The 16,237-nt window shown below is 45.8% G+C and overlaps 1 protein-coding gene across 3 annotated transcripts in view; it reads left to right on the forward strand.

Moving 5' to 3' along the window:
* LOC143941142 (mitochondrial amidoxime-reducing component 1-like) overlaps window positions 1–13,421 on the forward strand; it is a 33,110-nt gene extending 19,689 nt beyond the window's left edge. For 2 of the 3 annotated variants that reach the window (XM_077463151.1, XM_077463150.1), the window contains exon 2: window positions 12,283–13,421. In XM_077463151.1, coding sequence (XP_077319277.1) covers window positions 12,319–13,344 — 1,026 coding nt within the window. In that variant the 5' untranslated portion in view covers window positions 12,283–12,318 and the 3' untranslated portion in view covers window positions 13,345–13,421. Of the gene's footprint in view, window positions 1–10,248; window positions 10,411–12,282 lie in introns of those variants that run through there. The other variant, XM_077463149.1, reaches the window with a different exon arrangement.
* Window positions 13,422–16,237: the final 2,816 nt, after the last annotated feature.

Here is a 16,237-nt window from a genome sequence, read left to right on the forward strand (position 1 = left end):
AGAGAGAGAACGAGAGAGAGAGAGAACGAGAGAGAGAGAACGAGAGAGAGAACGAGAGAGAGAGAGAGAACGAGAGAGAGAGAGAGAACTAGAGAGAGAGAGAGAACGAGAGAGAGAGAGAACGAGAGAGAGAGAGAACGAGAGAGAGAGAACGAGAGAGAGAGAGAGAGAACGAGAGAGAGAACGAGAGAGAGAGAAGAACGAGAGAGAGAGAGAACGAGAGAGAGAGAGAACGAGAGAGAGAACGAGAGAGAGAACGAGAGAGAGCACGAGAGAGAGCACGAGAGAGAGAGAGAGAACGAGAGAGAGAGAGAATGAGAGAGAGAGAGAACGAGAGAGAACGAGAGAGAGAGAGAGAACGAGAGAGAGAACGAGAGAGAGAACGAGAGAGAACGAGAGAGAGACAGAGAGAGAGAGAACGAGAGAGAGAGAGAACGAGAGAGAGAGAGAGAGAGAACGAGAGAGAGAGAGAACGAGAGAGAGAGAACGAGAGAGAACGAGAGAGAGAACGAGAGAGAGAGAGAGAACGAGAGAGAGAGAACGAGAGAGAGAGAACGAGAGAGAGAACGAGAGAGAGAACGAGAGAGAGAGAGAACGAGAGAGAGAGAGAACGAGAGAGACGAGAGAGAGAGCGAGAGAGAGAACGAGAGAGAGAGCGAGAGAGAGAACGAGAGAGAGAGAGAGAGAGAGAGAACGAGAGAGAGAGAGAGAACGAGAGAGAGAGAGAGAACGAGAGAGAGAGAGAGAACGAGAGAGAGAGAGAGAACGAGAGAGAACGAGAGAGAGAGAGAGAACGAGAGAGAGAGAGAGAACGAGAGAGAGAGAGAGAGAGAGAGAGAGAACGAGAGAGAGAGAGAACGAGAGAGAGAACGAGAGAGAACGAGAGAGAGAGAACGAGAGAGAGAGAACGAGAGAGAGAGAGAACGAGAGAGAGAGAGAACGAGAGAGAGAGAGAACGAGAGAGAGAGAGAACGAGAGAGAGAGAACGAGAGAGAGAGAACGAGAGAGAGAACGAGAGAGAGAGAGAACGAGAGAGAGAGAGAACGAGAGAGAGAGAGGCGAGAGAGAGAACGAGAGAGAGAGAGAACGAGAGAGAGAGAGAACGAGAGAGAGAACGAGAGAGAGAGAACGAGAGAGAGAGAACGAGAGAGAGAACGAGAGAGAGAACGAGAGAGAACGAGAGAGAGAACGAGAGAGAGAACGAGAGAGAGAACGAGAGAGAGAGAGAACGAGAGAGAGAGAGAGAACGAGAGAGAGAGAGAGAACGAGAGAGAGAGAGAGAACGAGAGAGAGAGAGAGAACGAGAGAGAGAGAGAACGAGAGAGAGAGAGAACGAGAGAGAGAGAGAACGAGAGAGAGAGAGAACGAGAGAGAGAGAGAACGAGAGAGAGAGAGAACGAGAGAGAGAGAGAGAGAACGAGAGAGAGAGAGAGAACGAGAGAGAGAGAACGAGAGAGAGAGAACGAGAGAGAGAACGAGAGAGAGAGAGAGAACGAGAGAGAGAGAGAGAGAACGAGAGAGAGAGAGAGAACGAGAGAGAGAGAGAGAGAACGAGAGAGAGAGAGAGAGAACGAGAGAGAGAACGAGAGAGAGAGAACGAGAGAGAGAGAGAGAGAGACGAGAGAGAGAGAGAACGAGAGAGAGAGAGAGAGAACGAGAGAGAGAGAGAACGAGAGAGAGAACGAGAGAGAGAACGAGAAAGAGAACGAGAGAGAGAGAACGAGAGAGAGAGAACGAGAAAGAGAACGAGAGAGAGAGAACGAGAGAACGAGAGAGAGAGAGAGAACGAGAGAGAGAGAGAGAACGAGAGAGAGAGAGAACGAGAGAGAGAGAGAGAGAGAACGAGAGAGAGAGAACACGAGAGAGAGAGAGAGAGAACGAGAGAGAGAGAGAGAGAACGAGAGAGAGAGAGAGAGAACGAGAGAGAGAGAACGAGAGAGAGAGAACGAGAGAGAGAGAGACGAGAGAGAGAGAACGAGAGAGAGAACGAGAGAGAACGAGAGAGAGAGAACGAGAGAGAGAACGAGAGAGAGAACGAGAGAGAGAGCAAGAGAGAACGAGAGAGAGAGCGAGAGCGAGAGCAAGAGAGAACGAGAGAGAGAGAACGAGAGAGAGAGAGAACGAGAGAGAGAGAGCGAGAGAACGAGAGAGAGAGAGAACGAGAGAGAGAGAGAACGAGAGAGAGAGCACGAGAGAGAGAGAGAGAACGAGAGAACGAGAACAAGAGAGAGAACGAGAGAGAGAGAGAGAGAACGAGAGAGAGAGAGAGAGGAACGAGAGAGAGAACGAGAGAGAACGAGAGAGAGAACGAGAGAGAGAACGAGAGAGAGAACGAGAGAGAGAGATAGAGAGAACGAGAGAGAGAGAGAGAGAGAACGAGAGAGAGAACGAGAGAGAGAACGAGAGAAAGAACGAGAGAGAGAACGAGAGAGAGAGAAAGAGAACGAGAGAGAGAGAAAGAGAACGAGAGAGAGAGAGAGAGAGAGAACGAGAGAGAGAGAGAGAGAGAGAACGAGAGAGAAAGAGAACGAGAGAGAGAGAGAACGAGAGAGAGAGAGAACGAGAGAGAGAGAGAGAGAGAGAGAGAGAACGAGAGAGAGAGAGAGAGAACGAGAGAGAGAGAGAGACGAGAGAGAGAGAGAGAACGAGAGAGAGAACGAGAGAGAGAACGAGAGAGAGAGAGAGAACGAGAGAGAGAGCGAGAACGAGAGAGAGAGCAAGAGAGAACGAGAGAGAGAGAACGAGAGAGAGAGAGCGAGAGAGAGAGTGAGAGAGAACGAGAGAGAGAGAGAACGAGAGAGAGAGCGAGAGAGAGAGCAAGAGAGAACGAGAGAGAGAGAACGAGAGAGAGAGAACGAGAGAGAGAGAGCGAGAGTGAGAGAGAACGAGAGAGAGAGAGAACGAGAGAGAGAGAGAACGAGAGAGAGAGAGAACGAGAGAGAGAGAGAACGAGAGAGAGAGCACGAGAGAGAGAGAACGAGAGAGAGAGAGAGAACGAGAGAACGAGAACAAGAGAGAACGAGAGAGAGAGAACGAGAGAGAGAGAGAGAGAGAACGAGAGAGAGAGAGAACGAGAGAGAGAGAGAACGAGAGAGAGAGAGAACGAGAGAGAGAGCACGAGAGAGAGAGAGAGAACGAGAGAACGAGAACAAGAGAGAACGAGAGAGAGAGAACGAGAGAGAGAGAACGAGAGAGAGAGAACGACTGGTACTAAACAACCATAATTTGGTATAGTTAAACCCAAAACCAAACTGCGGGTCTAGGAACGTTAAATAGAGAAAAACACATAGAGAATAACACGTGCTCTTCAGGAGCCGGCGCTACAGTAACATTTACACAGTAATCAGTGCATTATTATAGCACTGATCGCTGTATAAACGTCAATGGTCCCACAAAAGTGTCCGATGTGTCCACCGCAATACCGCAGTCCCACTACAAATCGCAGATCGACACCATTACTAGTAAAAAAAAAAAAAAATAATATATCTACTATTTTGTAGACACTATAACTTTTGCGCAAACCAATCAATATACGCTTATTGGGATTTTTTTTTTAAACCAAAAATATGTAGAAGAATACGTATCAGCCTAAACTGAAGAAATTCGTTTTTTTCCTTTTTTTTTTGGGGTGGGGGGATATTTATTATAGCAAAAAGTAAAAAAAAAAAATTTTTTCAAAATTGTTGCTCTTTTTTTGCTTAATAGCACAAAAAATAAGAATGTTGCACGGCTGTGCAATTGTCAGTTAAATCAGCGCAGTGTCGTATCGCAAAAAACATTGCTTGGTCATTAATGGGGGGAAAATCTTCCGGTCTGTAAGTGGTTAAAGGGTAACTCCACTTTCGTGGGGGGGGGGGAATAGCAAATAAAGAAAAAATAATCTAGCGTATACAGTGGCGACACAAGTCATATTGTAGTTGAATGTTATTAACTCAAATAATCACGGCGGGGTGGTGCGGCTCTCATTCTGGGATGATGGCATCCTAGAACGGCCAGGACACGGTGCGACCCCGATCTCTAAAGAGAGCCGCATCAGCGGCTCTTTAATCATGTGTCCAATCACAGCCGGTCACATGTAGACGCGGAGATGATGATAATGGAAGGTTTGAGTGAGAGAGGGAGGGAGGGAGGGGGAGGGGGGAATAAAAGAGGATTTTTATTGGAGATAATGTTAAATTGATGGAATTTTGCAAAAAAAAAAAAATCGAGATTGTTGGATAAATGTGAAAAATAAAGAATTAAAAAAAAAAAAGACGCGGAGATGCCGGTAATCCGCGCTCCTCGCCTCACACTGACAGTGTGTGGCAAGGAGAGCCGATCAGCGGCATCTCCTCGCAGGGGGACAGCTACACATGTAATCAGGGCACTGATCATCAGTCCCCTGATTACAATATAGCGCCAACAATGCCGCCAATCGGTGCCCACCAGTGGCAGCAATCAGTGCCCACCGCTGCCAACAAATGACACCAATCAGTGTCCATTAGCGATGTCAGTCAGTGCTGGCTATCAGTGCTGCGCATCACTGCTGTTGATCAATACCCATCAGTGCCACCCATCAGTACTGCTTATCCGTGCCGCCTATCAGTGCCCACCAGTGCCCACCAGTGCCACCTATCAGTGCCATCCATTAGTGCCCATCAGTGCCGCCTATAAGTGCCCATCAGTGCCACCTATCAGTGGCCATTAGTGCCGCCTCATCAGCACACATCAGTTAAGGAGAAAAATTACTTAATTTACTGACAGAAACTAAGTAAAAAAAATTGTTTTTTCACAATTTTTGGTCTTTTTTTTATTTATTTTTAGTAAAAAATAAAAAACCCAGCAGTGATTAAACCACCAAAAGAAAGCTCTATTTGTGTGAAGAAAATGATAAAAAAATTGTTTGAGTACAGTGTAGCATGACCGCGGAATTGTCATTCAAAATGCTAGCTGAAAAATGGCCTGGGCAGGAAGGGGGTGTAAGTGCCCCATAGGCAAGTGGTTAAAAATGACCTTTCCTTTTTCAATCTGCAGCCGCTGTAATTTTCTGAAAATGCAATATGGCCACCTGGAGGTGGTCTGTACACAGAACGCCCCTCCCCCCCGCCCCCAGAAACATAATTTCCTGCTTGTGTGATTGGCTCACTGATTTTCCCAGAAGTCTGCACTAAGATAGAGAAAGAGAAGATAGAGAAGTCAGATTTCAGGCATCCCCTGCAACAAAAAATGTAATTTTTTGGTGAGATCCTCCCAATAGGAACACATCTAAAGGGACACAGACCCGGCAGATTTCCTCATTAGTGCTCTGCAGCTGCCACAGCTGACTGATAATGATGAAACCCCTCCCATTAGACCAATTCAGCACAGAGGAACACACGGGAATTTCTTCAGAATAACAAAAAAGGGAGGAATCTGCAACAAAGGTTGTTATAATCCTTGCAATATACATGGATCACCCAGAGAGGAATGTTTTTTTTTTTCTCAACAAAAGTGGGGTTACGCTTTAAGCCCAAGTTATTGGGTGGCATGGCCATCACGGGTCATCTGAGCAAGTGTACCCAAAAATACACAATTATATATAAGTAGAGGAAATGGTGGATATAGTCACCCCACCAAGCAATACAGCACAACCCAAGATACAAAGTATCAAAATGTTTATTGAGTCCAAAAGATTGTAACAATATATATATATATATATATATATATATATATAGGGGACGTTGTTCCCTACAAGTTTCGTCCCTCTCCAGCTCCTACTCCAGACTATCTGGCTATTTATCGGTTCTATCCATTCTAATGCTACATACTCTACAATTCTAGAAATTTCCCAATATGATAGAGATAAATTGTTATAAATCTGTATTAAACCCAAAAGGAAAAATGTATTATATTGAAGCTTAAAGTTATTGTAAATGATCATATTTTTTAAATAACAAACATATCATACTTACCTCCACTGTGCAGCTAATTTTGCACACAGTGGCCCCGATCCTGCTCTTCTGGGGTCCCCCGGTGGCTCTCGTGGCTCCTCCCCGCATCAGATAACCCCCTAGGAGAAGCGCTCTCCCGAGGAGGGGGGGGGGGGTACCTGGCAGACACGCTCCCGAGTCCAGCATTTGCATCCATAGACACGAATGCTGGACTCGACTCCGCCCCCCCGGGGCCCACGTCATTGGATTTGATGGACAGCAGCGGGAGCCAATGGCTGCACTGCTATCAGTCTTTCTAATCAAGAGGTGGGACCCCGTGGACAGAGGGACAGCGCGTCTCTGCCAAGGAGATGAAGGGGCTCAGGTAAGTAAAACTGGGTGCTGGGGGGCCGGGTACCGCCACTTGTTTTTTCACCTTAATGCATCCTATGCATTAAGGTGAAAAAACACGAGGGTTTACAATTCCTTTCACAACTCTTAGATGTGATGGGTGCGTTAGTTTTCTTTTTTTTCCCCCTGGTGATCCAGCCAGGAAGTGTTTTTCATAAGAGGGGATGAGACAAACCGTTTAACAAACCCTGGTCTGGAGAAGGATCTTTCATCTCCCTCACCGAAGATCTCCCGATGGAAGTTGAGTGGTGTACGGCTCCTGGGATGTTGTGAGCAGGACTTGGTTTGGGACTTTTTTTGGGAGAAAAGAAGCCATCCTCCTTTTATTTTTGCTGTCGCTTGGAGTATCCTGATCCCTAATCCCTCTCCTATTAAAGTGCTTGTAAACCTCAGGCATGAAATATGAACAAAGCATATCCTTCTATAGTGTGTACTTGTTTCAGTCCAGAGCACAAAGTGTCATTTCTGTCTGCTGCTTTGTTCTTCTCCTATCAGCACGAGTCACTTCTGACAAGTGCTCCTGACAACAAGACAAAAAAGGTGAAAAGAGAGGGATCTCCAGCACACAGCCTGTGATTGACAGCCTCAGCTCTGTTCCTGTGTGCTGTGTGAAGGGAGGTGTGTACCTTCCCTCCAATCAACTCTCCTCAGTGTAACTTTCGATTTCCTGCCCCCTTTTTCTGAATTCTCAAACAAGCTTTATAAATCAATCACTACATTTACGGATGTAGAGAAGAGACTGCAGATAAACAGGTACAATGAATGCAGGAGGATGTGTTTTATCTCTGTGTATCACCTGAGGCCAGTCACGTCACTGGGTATATGGAAGGGTTTACAGCCACTTTGAAGTTTTTAGCAATAAATAGTAAAAAGACATCCCATAGACGGAGCCATTATTGTTAATGTGCGTGAGACTGTACATGTCACTGGCAGTCTCTGTACTATTGTGGGAGATCTGGGCATATTTTCAGCAGCCCTTACAGAGGTGAGCACTTATATCACATACAGTATCTCACAAAAGTAAGTACACCCCTAACATTTTTGTAAATAATCTATTATATCATTTTATGTGACAACACTGAAGAAATGACACTTGTCTACAATGTAAAGTAGTGAGTGTACAGCTTGTATAACAGTGTAAATTTGCTGTTCCCTCAAAATAACTCAACACACAGCCATTAATTTCTAAACCGCTGGCAAAAAAGTGAGCACACCCCTAAGGGAAAATGTCCAGATTGGGCCCAATTAGCCATTTTCCTTCCCCAGTGCCATGTGACTTGTTAGTGTTGGCTGCTAGGCCTTGTGAGAGAAGGACTGTCCAACTTGAGTGAACATCCAGTTGTGAATGGCTATTCTCTGGGTTTAGTCAAAGTAAAAGTAAGAAAGTCCTTCAGTATTGACTTTGACAATAAAGCCCCGTACACACGAGAGGACTTATGTCCGACAGACTTCCGAAGGAGTTCTGACGGAGTTCTGGCAGAATTCTGACGGACTTTCCGAATGAGCGGACTTGGCCACACACAATCACACCAAACTCCGACGGATTCGAACGTGATGACGTACGACTGGACTCGAATAAGGAAGTTCATAGCCAGTAGCCAATAGCTGCCCTAGCGTCGGTTTTAGTCCGTCGGAATAGCATACACACGAGCAAATTTTTCGAAGGGACCGGGTCCGGTGGAGTTCCGTCAGAAAAATTTGAAGCATGTTCCATTTCTAAAGTCCGTCAGACTTTTGCGAATCAAAAGTCCGCTGCAGCCCACACACGTTCGAATAGTCTGCCGGAATCAGTCCGTCGGACTTTGGATGTTGAAAAGTCCGCTCGTGTGTACGCGGCATTAGAGTACCTGAACTTCCTTCCTAACCCTCTGATCCTATTTTGAGAGACTGTTCGTTGTCTACGTTTTGCAAATAAAAATCCCTCTAGACACAGATCGAGGAGGAGAAGATAACGGTGAGCCCTATCAAACCAGCAGCTCCTTCGGGGCTCAGCGCTACACAAGTGTAAATGAGCCCTCAAACCAACATACCACCTCCTCACCACCTTTGAAACTACCACTGTTAGAGATCCACCATAGATCTCTTTTCAGGAGGGGCTGTAAGGGCAGCTGCAGTGAGAACATGCCCTTAAAGAGGGATTCACTGTGAAAAAAATTATTAAAAGCTAGCAGTTAAAAATACTGCAGCTGCTGACTTTTAATAAATGGACACTCACCTGTCCCGGGGTCCAGCGATGTCGGCAGCCGAGGCCGATCGATCGCTCGGCTCTCGGCTGCTGCCGCCGCCATTCTAGGTGAGGGAATCAGGAAGTGAAGCGTTGCAGCTTCAGTTCCCAGTTTCCTACTGCGCACGCGCGAGTCGCGCAGCGCAATAGGAACTGTCCGCACTGTCTCTGGGACCCGTGTGTGTCCCAGTGCTCAGGGACAGGAAGTGGCATAGACTCCCGTGGGAGTCTATGCCCGGAAGTGGGTGCAAATACCTGTCTTAGACAGGTATCTGAACCCCCCCCCCCCCCGAAAGGTGCCAATTGTGACACCGAAAGGGGGGGAGGGTTTGATGAGCGGAAGTTTCACTTTAGGGTGGAACCCCGCTTTAAAGCAGTGGTCATCAACCCTGTCCTCAGGGCCCACTAACAGGCCAGGTTTAAGCCCTTGTACACACGATCAGACATTCTGACGGAAAATGTCCGATCGGACCGTGTTGTCGGATAATCCGACCGTGTGTGGGCTCCATCGGACTGTTTCTGTTGGAATATCCAACCGACAACGTTTTAGAGCTGGGCTGTAAAATTTTCCAACAACATGATCCGATGGGACTTTGTCTGATCGTTTGTAGAGAATTCCGGCCACGCATGCTCAGATCAAATTCCTAGACCAAAGCTATTGGCTACTAGCCTGAACATAGTCCTGTCGTAACTAAATAACGCCACCATGTTCTGAATGATCGGATTTTCCGACAACTTTGTCCGACCGTGTGTATGCAACACCAGTTTCGGACAAAATCCGATGGATTTGGTTGTCGGAATGTCCGACCGTGTGTACAACGGCTTATGCATTACCTCGAGGAGATGCAGACTAGAATACTGCAATCACTGAGCAGCAAATGAGATCACCTGTGATGTATTTCAGTTATCGTGCAAACCTGGCCTGTTAGTGGGCCCCAAGGCCAGGGTTGATGACCACTGCCTTAAAGTGGTTGTAAACCCTAATGAAAAAATAAATAAAAAAAACACCCTGCAAGATAAAGGCATAATGAGCTAGTATGTATAGCATACTAGCTCATTATGAATTACTTACCCGAGAACGAAGCCCCCGCAGCCAACCTCGTCTCCCCCTCCGGCCGGCGACATCTATCCCGGAGGTTACTTTCCGGGTATCACAACTCCAGCACTGTGATTGGCTGGAGCCGCGATGATGTCGCTTCTGCACATGCGCCACCAGGAACGGCACAGTACACCGTACGTACATGACGTCGGCACATGCAAATAGAGGGATATCTCCTCAACCGTGCAGGTTTAGGAGATATCCTCTGCAGCTACAGGTAAGCCTAATTATAGGCCTGCCTGTAGTTTAAAGTGGTTGCAACTACTTTAGGCTGGATTCACACCTATGGCAGTTTTAGTGCTTTTTGCATTTTGCAGATTTGCACTACAGTCCATTTAACATGGTTTCCTATGGAACACGATCTGTAGTGTAAATATGCAAAAAAAATGCCATAGGTGTGAATCCAGCCTAAAGTGAGAACAGACAAAACTATTAACATTGCAAGATGGATAGAAAAACTTTTCATTAGTCTTTGTAGAGATTGAGGTCAGACATTCCCGTTCACTTACTGAAATCTTCTGAGTGATAAGTGGCGGGGTCTGCCTGCTAGAACCACCTGATCGGTCACAGTTTTCTAATTAAAGAAATATGTTTTTGCCCTGACACATGTGAATCTGACAAGGCAGGCTCAGTGTGAATGGTGGACTTTGCTCTGAGAATGTCCCCGCCTGTTGCTGGAGCTGTGAATAGCTGAGGCCTCCACCCGCCCCGTTCTAGGAAGAAGGAGGACATTGTGGATTCCACGCTCTGCTCCGGCCTGCAGACACACAGAACATTGCATAAGGACGGTGAGATCTCCTTTTATTCTCTGCTATTCCATCCAAAGCCAAACTTAGAAAACTCTCTTCTGGAGTTCTTACATGCAGGCTCAGCATTGTCCACCTAATCCCACATCCTCCCAATTAATCCGAATGTTTACAGCAACATATACATACAGCAGCTGTGCTCATTATGAGGGGTTCCCAACATCCCTGTGGTGAGTTCCCAGGTCTGTACACCTGCGATGCCCATTATGAGGGGTTCCCACCATCCATGTGCCGAGTTCCTGGGTCCGTATACTTCTTGTGCCCATTATAATGGGGGTTCCCACCATCCATGTATAGAGTTCCCGGGTATGTACACCTATGGTGCCCATTATGTGGGGTTCCCACCATCCCTGTGCTGGGTTCCTAGGTCTGTGCCCATTATGAGGGGTTCCCATCATCCCTGTGCTGACTTCCCAAGTCTGTACATCTGCGGGGCCCATTGTGAGGGGTTCCCACCATCCCTGTACTGAGTTTCCGGGTCTGTATACTTCTTATGCCCATTGTGAGGGGTTCCCACCATTTCTGTGCTGAGTTCCCAAGTCTGTGCGGTGCCCATTATGAGGGGTTCCCACCATCTCTGTGCTGAATGGCCCAGTCTGCACACCTGTTGTGCCCATTATGAGGGGTTCCCACCATCCATCTATAGAGTTCCCGGGTATGTACACCTGCGGTGCCCATTATGAGGGGTTCCCACCATCCCTGTGCTGGGTTCCCAGGTCTGTACACCTGCTGTGCTCTGTAATACTCTTTATTTGCACTTTGTTCATTGGATAAGATTTTTGGACTCCGGTCCAAGTTTAGCAGAATGTCAGGGGGAAGAATGTGAAACTAGTTTTGGCCTGTTCAGTTGGTGATTGAAAAAACAAATGCTGACTATTAACGTTGTTAGGTGATAAAACCAGAGATTGCTGATTCCAGGAATATTTGCCTCCTGGGGGGTCAGGAAGGACATTTTTCCCTGTTGGAATAGAAACATACTTATTTTTTTTCATAAATCAATTCATAATAACCGAATGAATACGTTTTTTTTTTGGAATCGGTATAACATGTGGGAGAACTTCAGAAAATTCTCCACTAACATCAGCCCCCCCCCCCATACATCAGGGTCCACCTTTAAAGTCCCCCTTACATTGGGGTCCCCTCCCCTTACATTGGGATCCCCTCCTCCTCCTTACATTGGGGTCCCCATCAGAATACCCCTCCCCCTTACATTGGGATCCCCATCAGAGTCCCCTCCCCTTACATTGGGATCCCCTCCTCCTCCTTACATTGGGGTCCCCATCAGAATACCACTCCCCCTTACATCGGGGTTCCTATGAGAACCCTCTTTACATCAGGGTCCCCATCATAGTCCCTTCCTCTTGCATCGTTGCCCGCCACCCCGTCAGAGTCCCCTCCTCTTGCATCGTTGCCCGCCACCCCGTCAGAGTCCCCTCCTCTTGCATCGTTGCCCCCCCCCAACAGCACCCCACCTCCTCTTGTATTTTTTTTTATTATTGGTTTCCTGTATTTTACACTGTTGGATGGTGCAGTATTGATGGTCAATGTGCATCCACAGAATTGTGCAGTGCTGTCAGTTTAACTCTAGGAGCTTGCTGACAGGAGGATGGAGCAGAGTGATGACTGATGTGGTGATGCTTCTTGACTGCCCAATGGGCAGCCTGGAAGGTGGGTCAGTGACGGAGCTGTAATGCAGTAGAGACTATGTAACGTACAACTGGCAATACTGTCTTGGCTGCTGAAACGCAAGACTAGCTAAGAGAGATCACCTAATTTAATTTGCATTTTGTTCAGCTGTAGGTAAATATCTTTTGCTACAATGTTAATATGTTGACCCGTTTTCTGTCATTCTAGGGTTTGACAGTGAAACGGTGACCTCAGCCTTTGACCATGTCGAATGTTCTTCACTCCTTTGTATCCAGCATCTCTGGAGCTGTGCAGGACTTTCCTCGTCATCGTTTACCTCTGCTCTGCGCAGCTGGCCTGGGCATCACCGCCATCGCCTCCTGGGTGTGGTGGAGAAGAAAGCAATGGCAGCTGCGTCAGGTGGGCACGGTGTCACAGCTCCTCATATACCCCATTAAGTCATGCCGCCCTATCTCTGTTCAAGAGGCTGAATGCCTAGAACTTGGTTTGAGGAATGGGGAGCTGGAAGATCGGCACTGGCTGGTGGTGACCGAGGACGGTCACATGGTGACGGGCAGGCAGGAGCCACGAATTGTCCTTATCAATGTGAATAAACTTGGAGACTCTCTTTGTCTCGATGCTCCTGGAATGGAGAAGATAATGGTGCCCTTTTCTCAGCCAAAGACCAACAAGGTGTTGGACTGCCGGGTCTTTTCAACTAACATCCAAGGCCGTGACTGCGGAGATGATGTGTCTCGGTGGCTAACCACGTATTTTCAAAGCAACCAGCCATACCGATTGGTGCACTATGAGCCTGGGGTCATGAAACCACGAAAGGCAAATGATCAGGAAAGACCGTTCAGGGATAAAGACATCATTCCCTATTCAGATGCCGGCCCTGTCATGCTCCTTTCTGAAACGTCCCTGGAGGAGCTGAACAAGCGTTTGGAGAAGCCAGTCACTCTCGGAAATTTCAGGCCCTGCATTGTGGTGTCTGGATGTGAGGCCTTTGCTGAAGATGGCTGGCATGACGTGATAGTGGGCACCACAAGGCTGAAGAGGGTCATGGCCTGTGGCCGTTGTATCCTGACCACAGTGGATCCGGATACTGGAGTCATGAGCCGGAAGGAGCCTCTGGAAACGCTGAGAACCTTCCGAAGCAGCGATTCCTCTTTGAGCCACCTCTACAAGAACTCTCCACTTTTTGGCCAATACTATGGAGTGGAGCAAACCGGGAAACTGAGTGTGGGAGATCCAGTGTACTCATATGTCAAGGTCTGCAAAGATTGAAGTTAGCTCCTTTACTCTAAATAATCTTTAACCAACTAAATCAATTGAAGTCCAATAAAGGTATCAATAAAAACTTGCTTAGCTGACTCCTGTTTTGTTTAGGAAACTTAATAATAATGTCCATACCCCACCAAGGCCAAAAGTGCTTTTAAAATGTAACCACTGCCAGACCAGCAATATACCCATATGCCACTGGACCTTGGGTGGTTATATCGGGATGATAAGGCAGCACCCTGGTACTGTTTTTTTTTTTTTTTTTTTTTTTTTTTTTTTAGAGCCGGCATTTGTCATTCTCTTTATAAAAGTAATCCTAGTGGCTAACTAGCTGCTGAACTGCTTTTACAAGCAGTGGGAGGGGACGTCCTCCACCCCCCCCCCCCTCCCTTCTGCAGTCCCACTGGGAGACCTGAGCTACCAGCCGTCTGGTTGGACAGCTGAACAAAGACCGGATAAACTTTTTTTATTTGGCTCTCCGCTATGGTAACCCAGAAGTGATGACCTGGCATCACTTCCGGTTTACCCTGATGTCAACAGCGCCATTTAAAAAAAATTGAAAGAATTTGAAAACACGAATCTTGGTGTGATCAAATGCTTTTAACGGCACAGGAGGGATTTATAGTCCTCACATCTCTCTATAAAGAATACCTGTCACATGCCTATTGCTGTCACAAGGATGTTTACATTCCTTGTGACAGCAATTAAAGTGATCAAAAAGAATAAAGCAACAGTGTAAAAATAAATAAATTAAATGAATGCATGCAAACAGCAAACATCCCACACATGTCAACATCAGATCATGGGCAGCAATTCTAGCACCAGACCTCCTGTGTAAATCTAAAGTAGTAACCTGTAAAGGCTTTTAAAGCATCGCCTATGGATAGAAAAATTGACGTCATATGCCACCGTTGCATGGGCGAGCTCAATTTTAAAGCATAACATGTTTGATATCTATTTGCCTGGTGTAAGATTATGTTTTATAATTTACAAAAAAATGGGTTATATATTGTATTTTTTTTTTTTTTTTTTGCATTAAAATTCAAATAGTGTATCCTCCCTAAAAAAAATTGTATTTTAAAAAACTGCTGCGCAGAAATGACCACCGTTTTACTCTCTAGGGCCTCTGCTTTAAAAAAAATAAAAATAAAAAAATGTGGGGGGGGGGGATTCTACATGTAAACAAAGTGCCGAAAAAGGCCTGGCCTGGGTTTAAACTATATGACCAAAAGCATGTAAAAAAAAAAACGGGTAATTTTTTTACTGGTTACATGTTTTGAGTTACAGAGGCGGTCTAGGGACAAAATTATTGCTCTTGCTCCAACGTTCGCGTCGACACCTCACATATATGGTTTGAACACCGTTTTCATATGTGGGCAGGACTTGTGTATACATTCACTTCTGTGTGCGAGCACATGGGGTCAGGGGCGCTTTTCAAAAAAAAAAAAAAAAAAAATTATTGTTAATTCCTTTTTCTTTTTTTTTTTTTTGTTTGACACATTTTTGAAAAACAAAAAAATTTGAATCACTTTTATTCCTATTCCAAGGAATGTAAACATCCCTTGTAATAGGAATATGACATGACAGGTCCTCTTTACAGTGAGATATGGGGTCAATATGACCCCACATCTCACCACTAGCCTGGGAAGCCTGAAATAAAAGAAAATAAAATAAACCGATCACGGCTTCCCACCCGAGGTGGAGCCTTTTTTTTTTAAATGTAGAGGCCAGGCGTGACGTCATAAAATCTTGCCCCGGCTCTGATGATCATAAAGACTCCGGCAACTATCTGGTCTGCCGGAAATCTCTATGATCAACATCCGGGCCGGCGGATCCTGTGTCCGACTCACTGATTGTAGCGGTGAGTCTGTAGAAGCACCGGTGGGAGGGGGGATGTCCCTTCTCGCCTCCCGTAAGAACGACCAAGCGGCAGTACAGCCGCTATGATTGTTCTTATGGTTTAGGGAATCGCTGTCTGAAAACGCCAATATCTGAATGATGTCTGTAGCTACAGCCATCATTCAGATATCCCCACTCAAAGTCCATCACGTCATATGAAGGTGGGCGGGCAGCAACAGTTAAGGGCTCTATATAGGACCCCATTGCTGACCTTCTGCAAAAAAAAATTTCGGGAAGTGAAGTGAACAAATGATCACATATCTGTTTCAATCTCTTATTAGAACTTTTAAGTCTCTGATTGAAATTATGAATAATAACAAATTCTCAGTGCATAATCTTCTAATGACTTGTCTGTGATTCTATCTAGAATGCTGCTTTTGCTATTGGTTTGGAGCTTCAGAAAACATTTCTGAAGCTTTTTTTTGCATATACATACTTCTATTAATTGTTTTTCTGTGCCAAACTATGCTTTGCATCTACTGCCCTTCTTTATGGATACATTTACATTTCACATATTAGTTTTGGACAGGTACTGTTCATAATTACCAATTGACTTCCTGTACTGCTCAGGTCACTCCATGCATAAGATTTCACAGCTCTGACAACTTGCTGTGAACATTTTAATGGTGTCTTGGTCCCTATTAGATTTTTAAAATGTATTTTACAGTTATGCAGCTGCCATGCTCGACTGTGGACTGTGTAATGGTTTATCTGGTAGCATTACTGGGAAATTTCAAGGGGGATCGCAAAGAAACACAGATGAGTGACGGTGGACAGAAGACCAAGAGGCAAATCAAGTCTGCCCTACCCCCCCCCCCTTCTTTTTTTTTTTTTTTGTTCTGATTTAAAATATAATTATTATTTTTTTCGCAATAAATTTTTATTGATGAATAAAAGCAATATACATCCATATTATTTTGTACAGAGTACAAAAGAGAACATATTCCTTTTATTTTTTTTTAAACGTTTTCATTGAAGTACAGATCTAAGATTGTCCCAA

This window comes from Lithobates pipiens, unplaced genomic scaffold (assembly GCF_037356315.1).
Source record: "Lithobates pipiens isolate NorthernLeopardFrog02 unplaced genomic scaffold, aLitPip1_a1.2 Scaffold_3, whole genome shotgun sequence".
Classification (NCBI taxonomy): domain Eukaryota; kingdom Metazoa; phylum Chordata; class Amphibia; order Anura; family Ranidae; genus Lithobates; species Lithobates pipiens.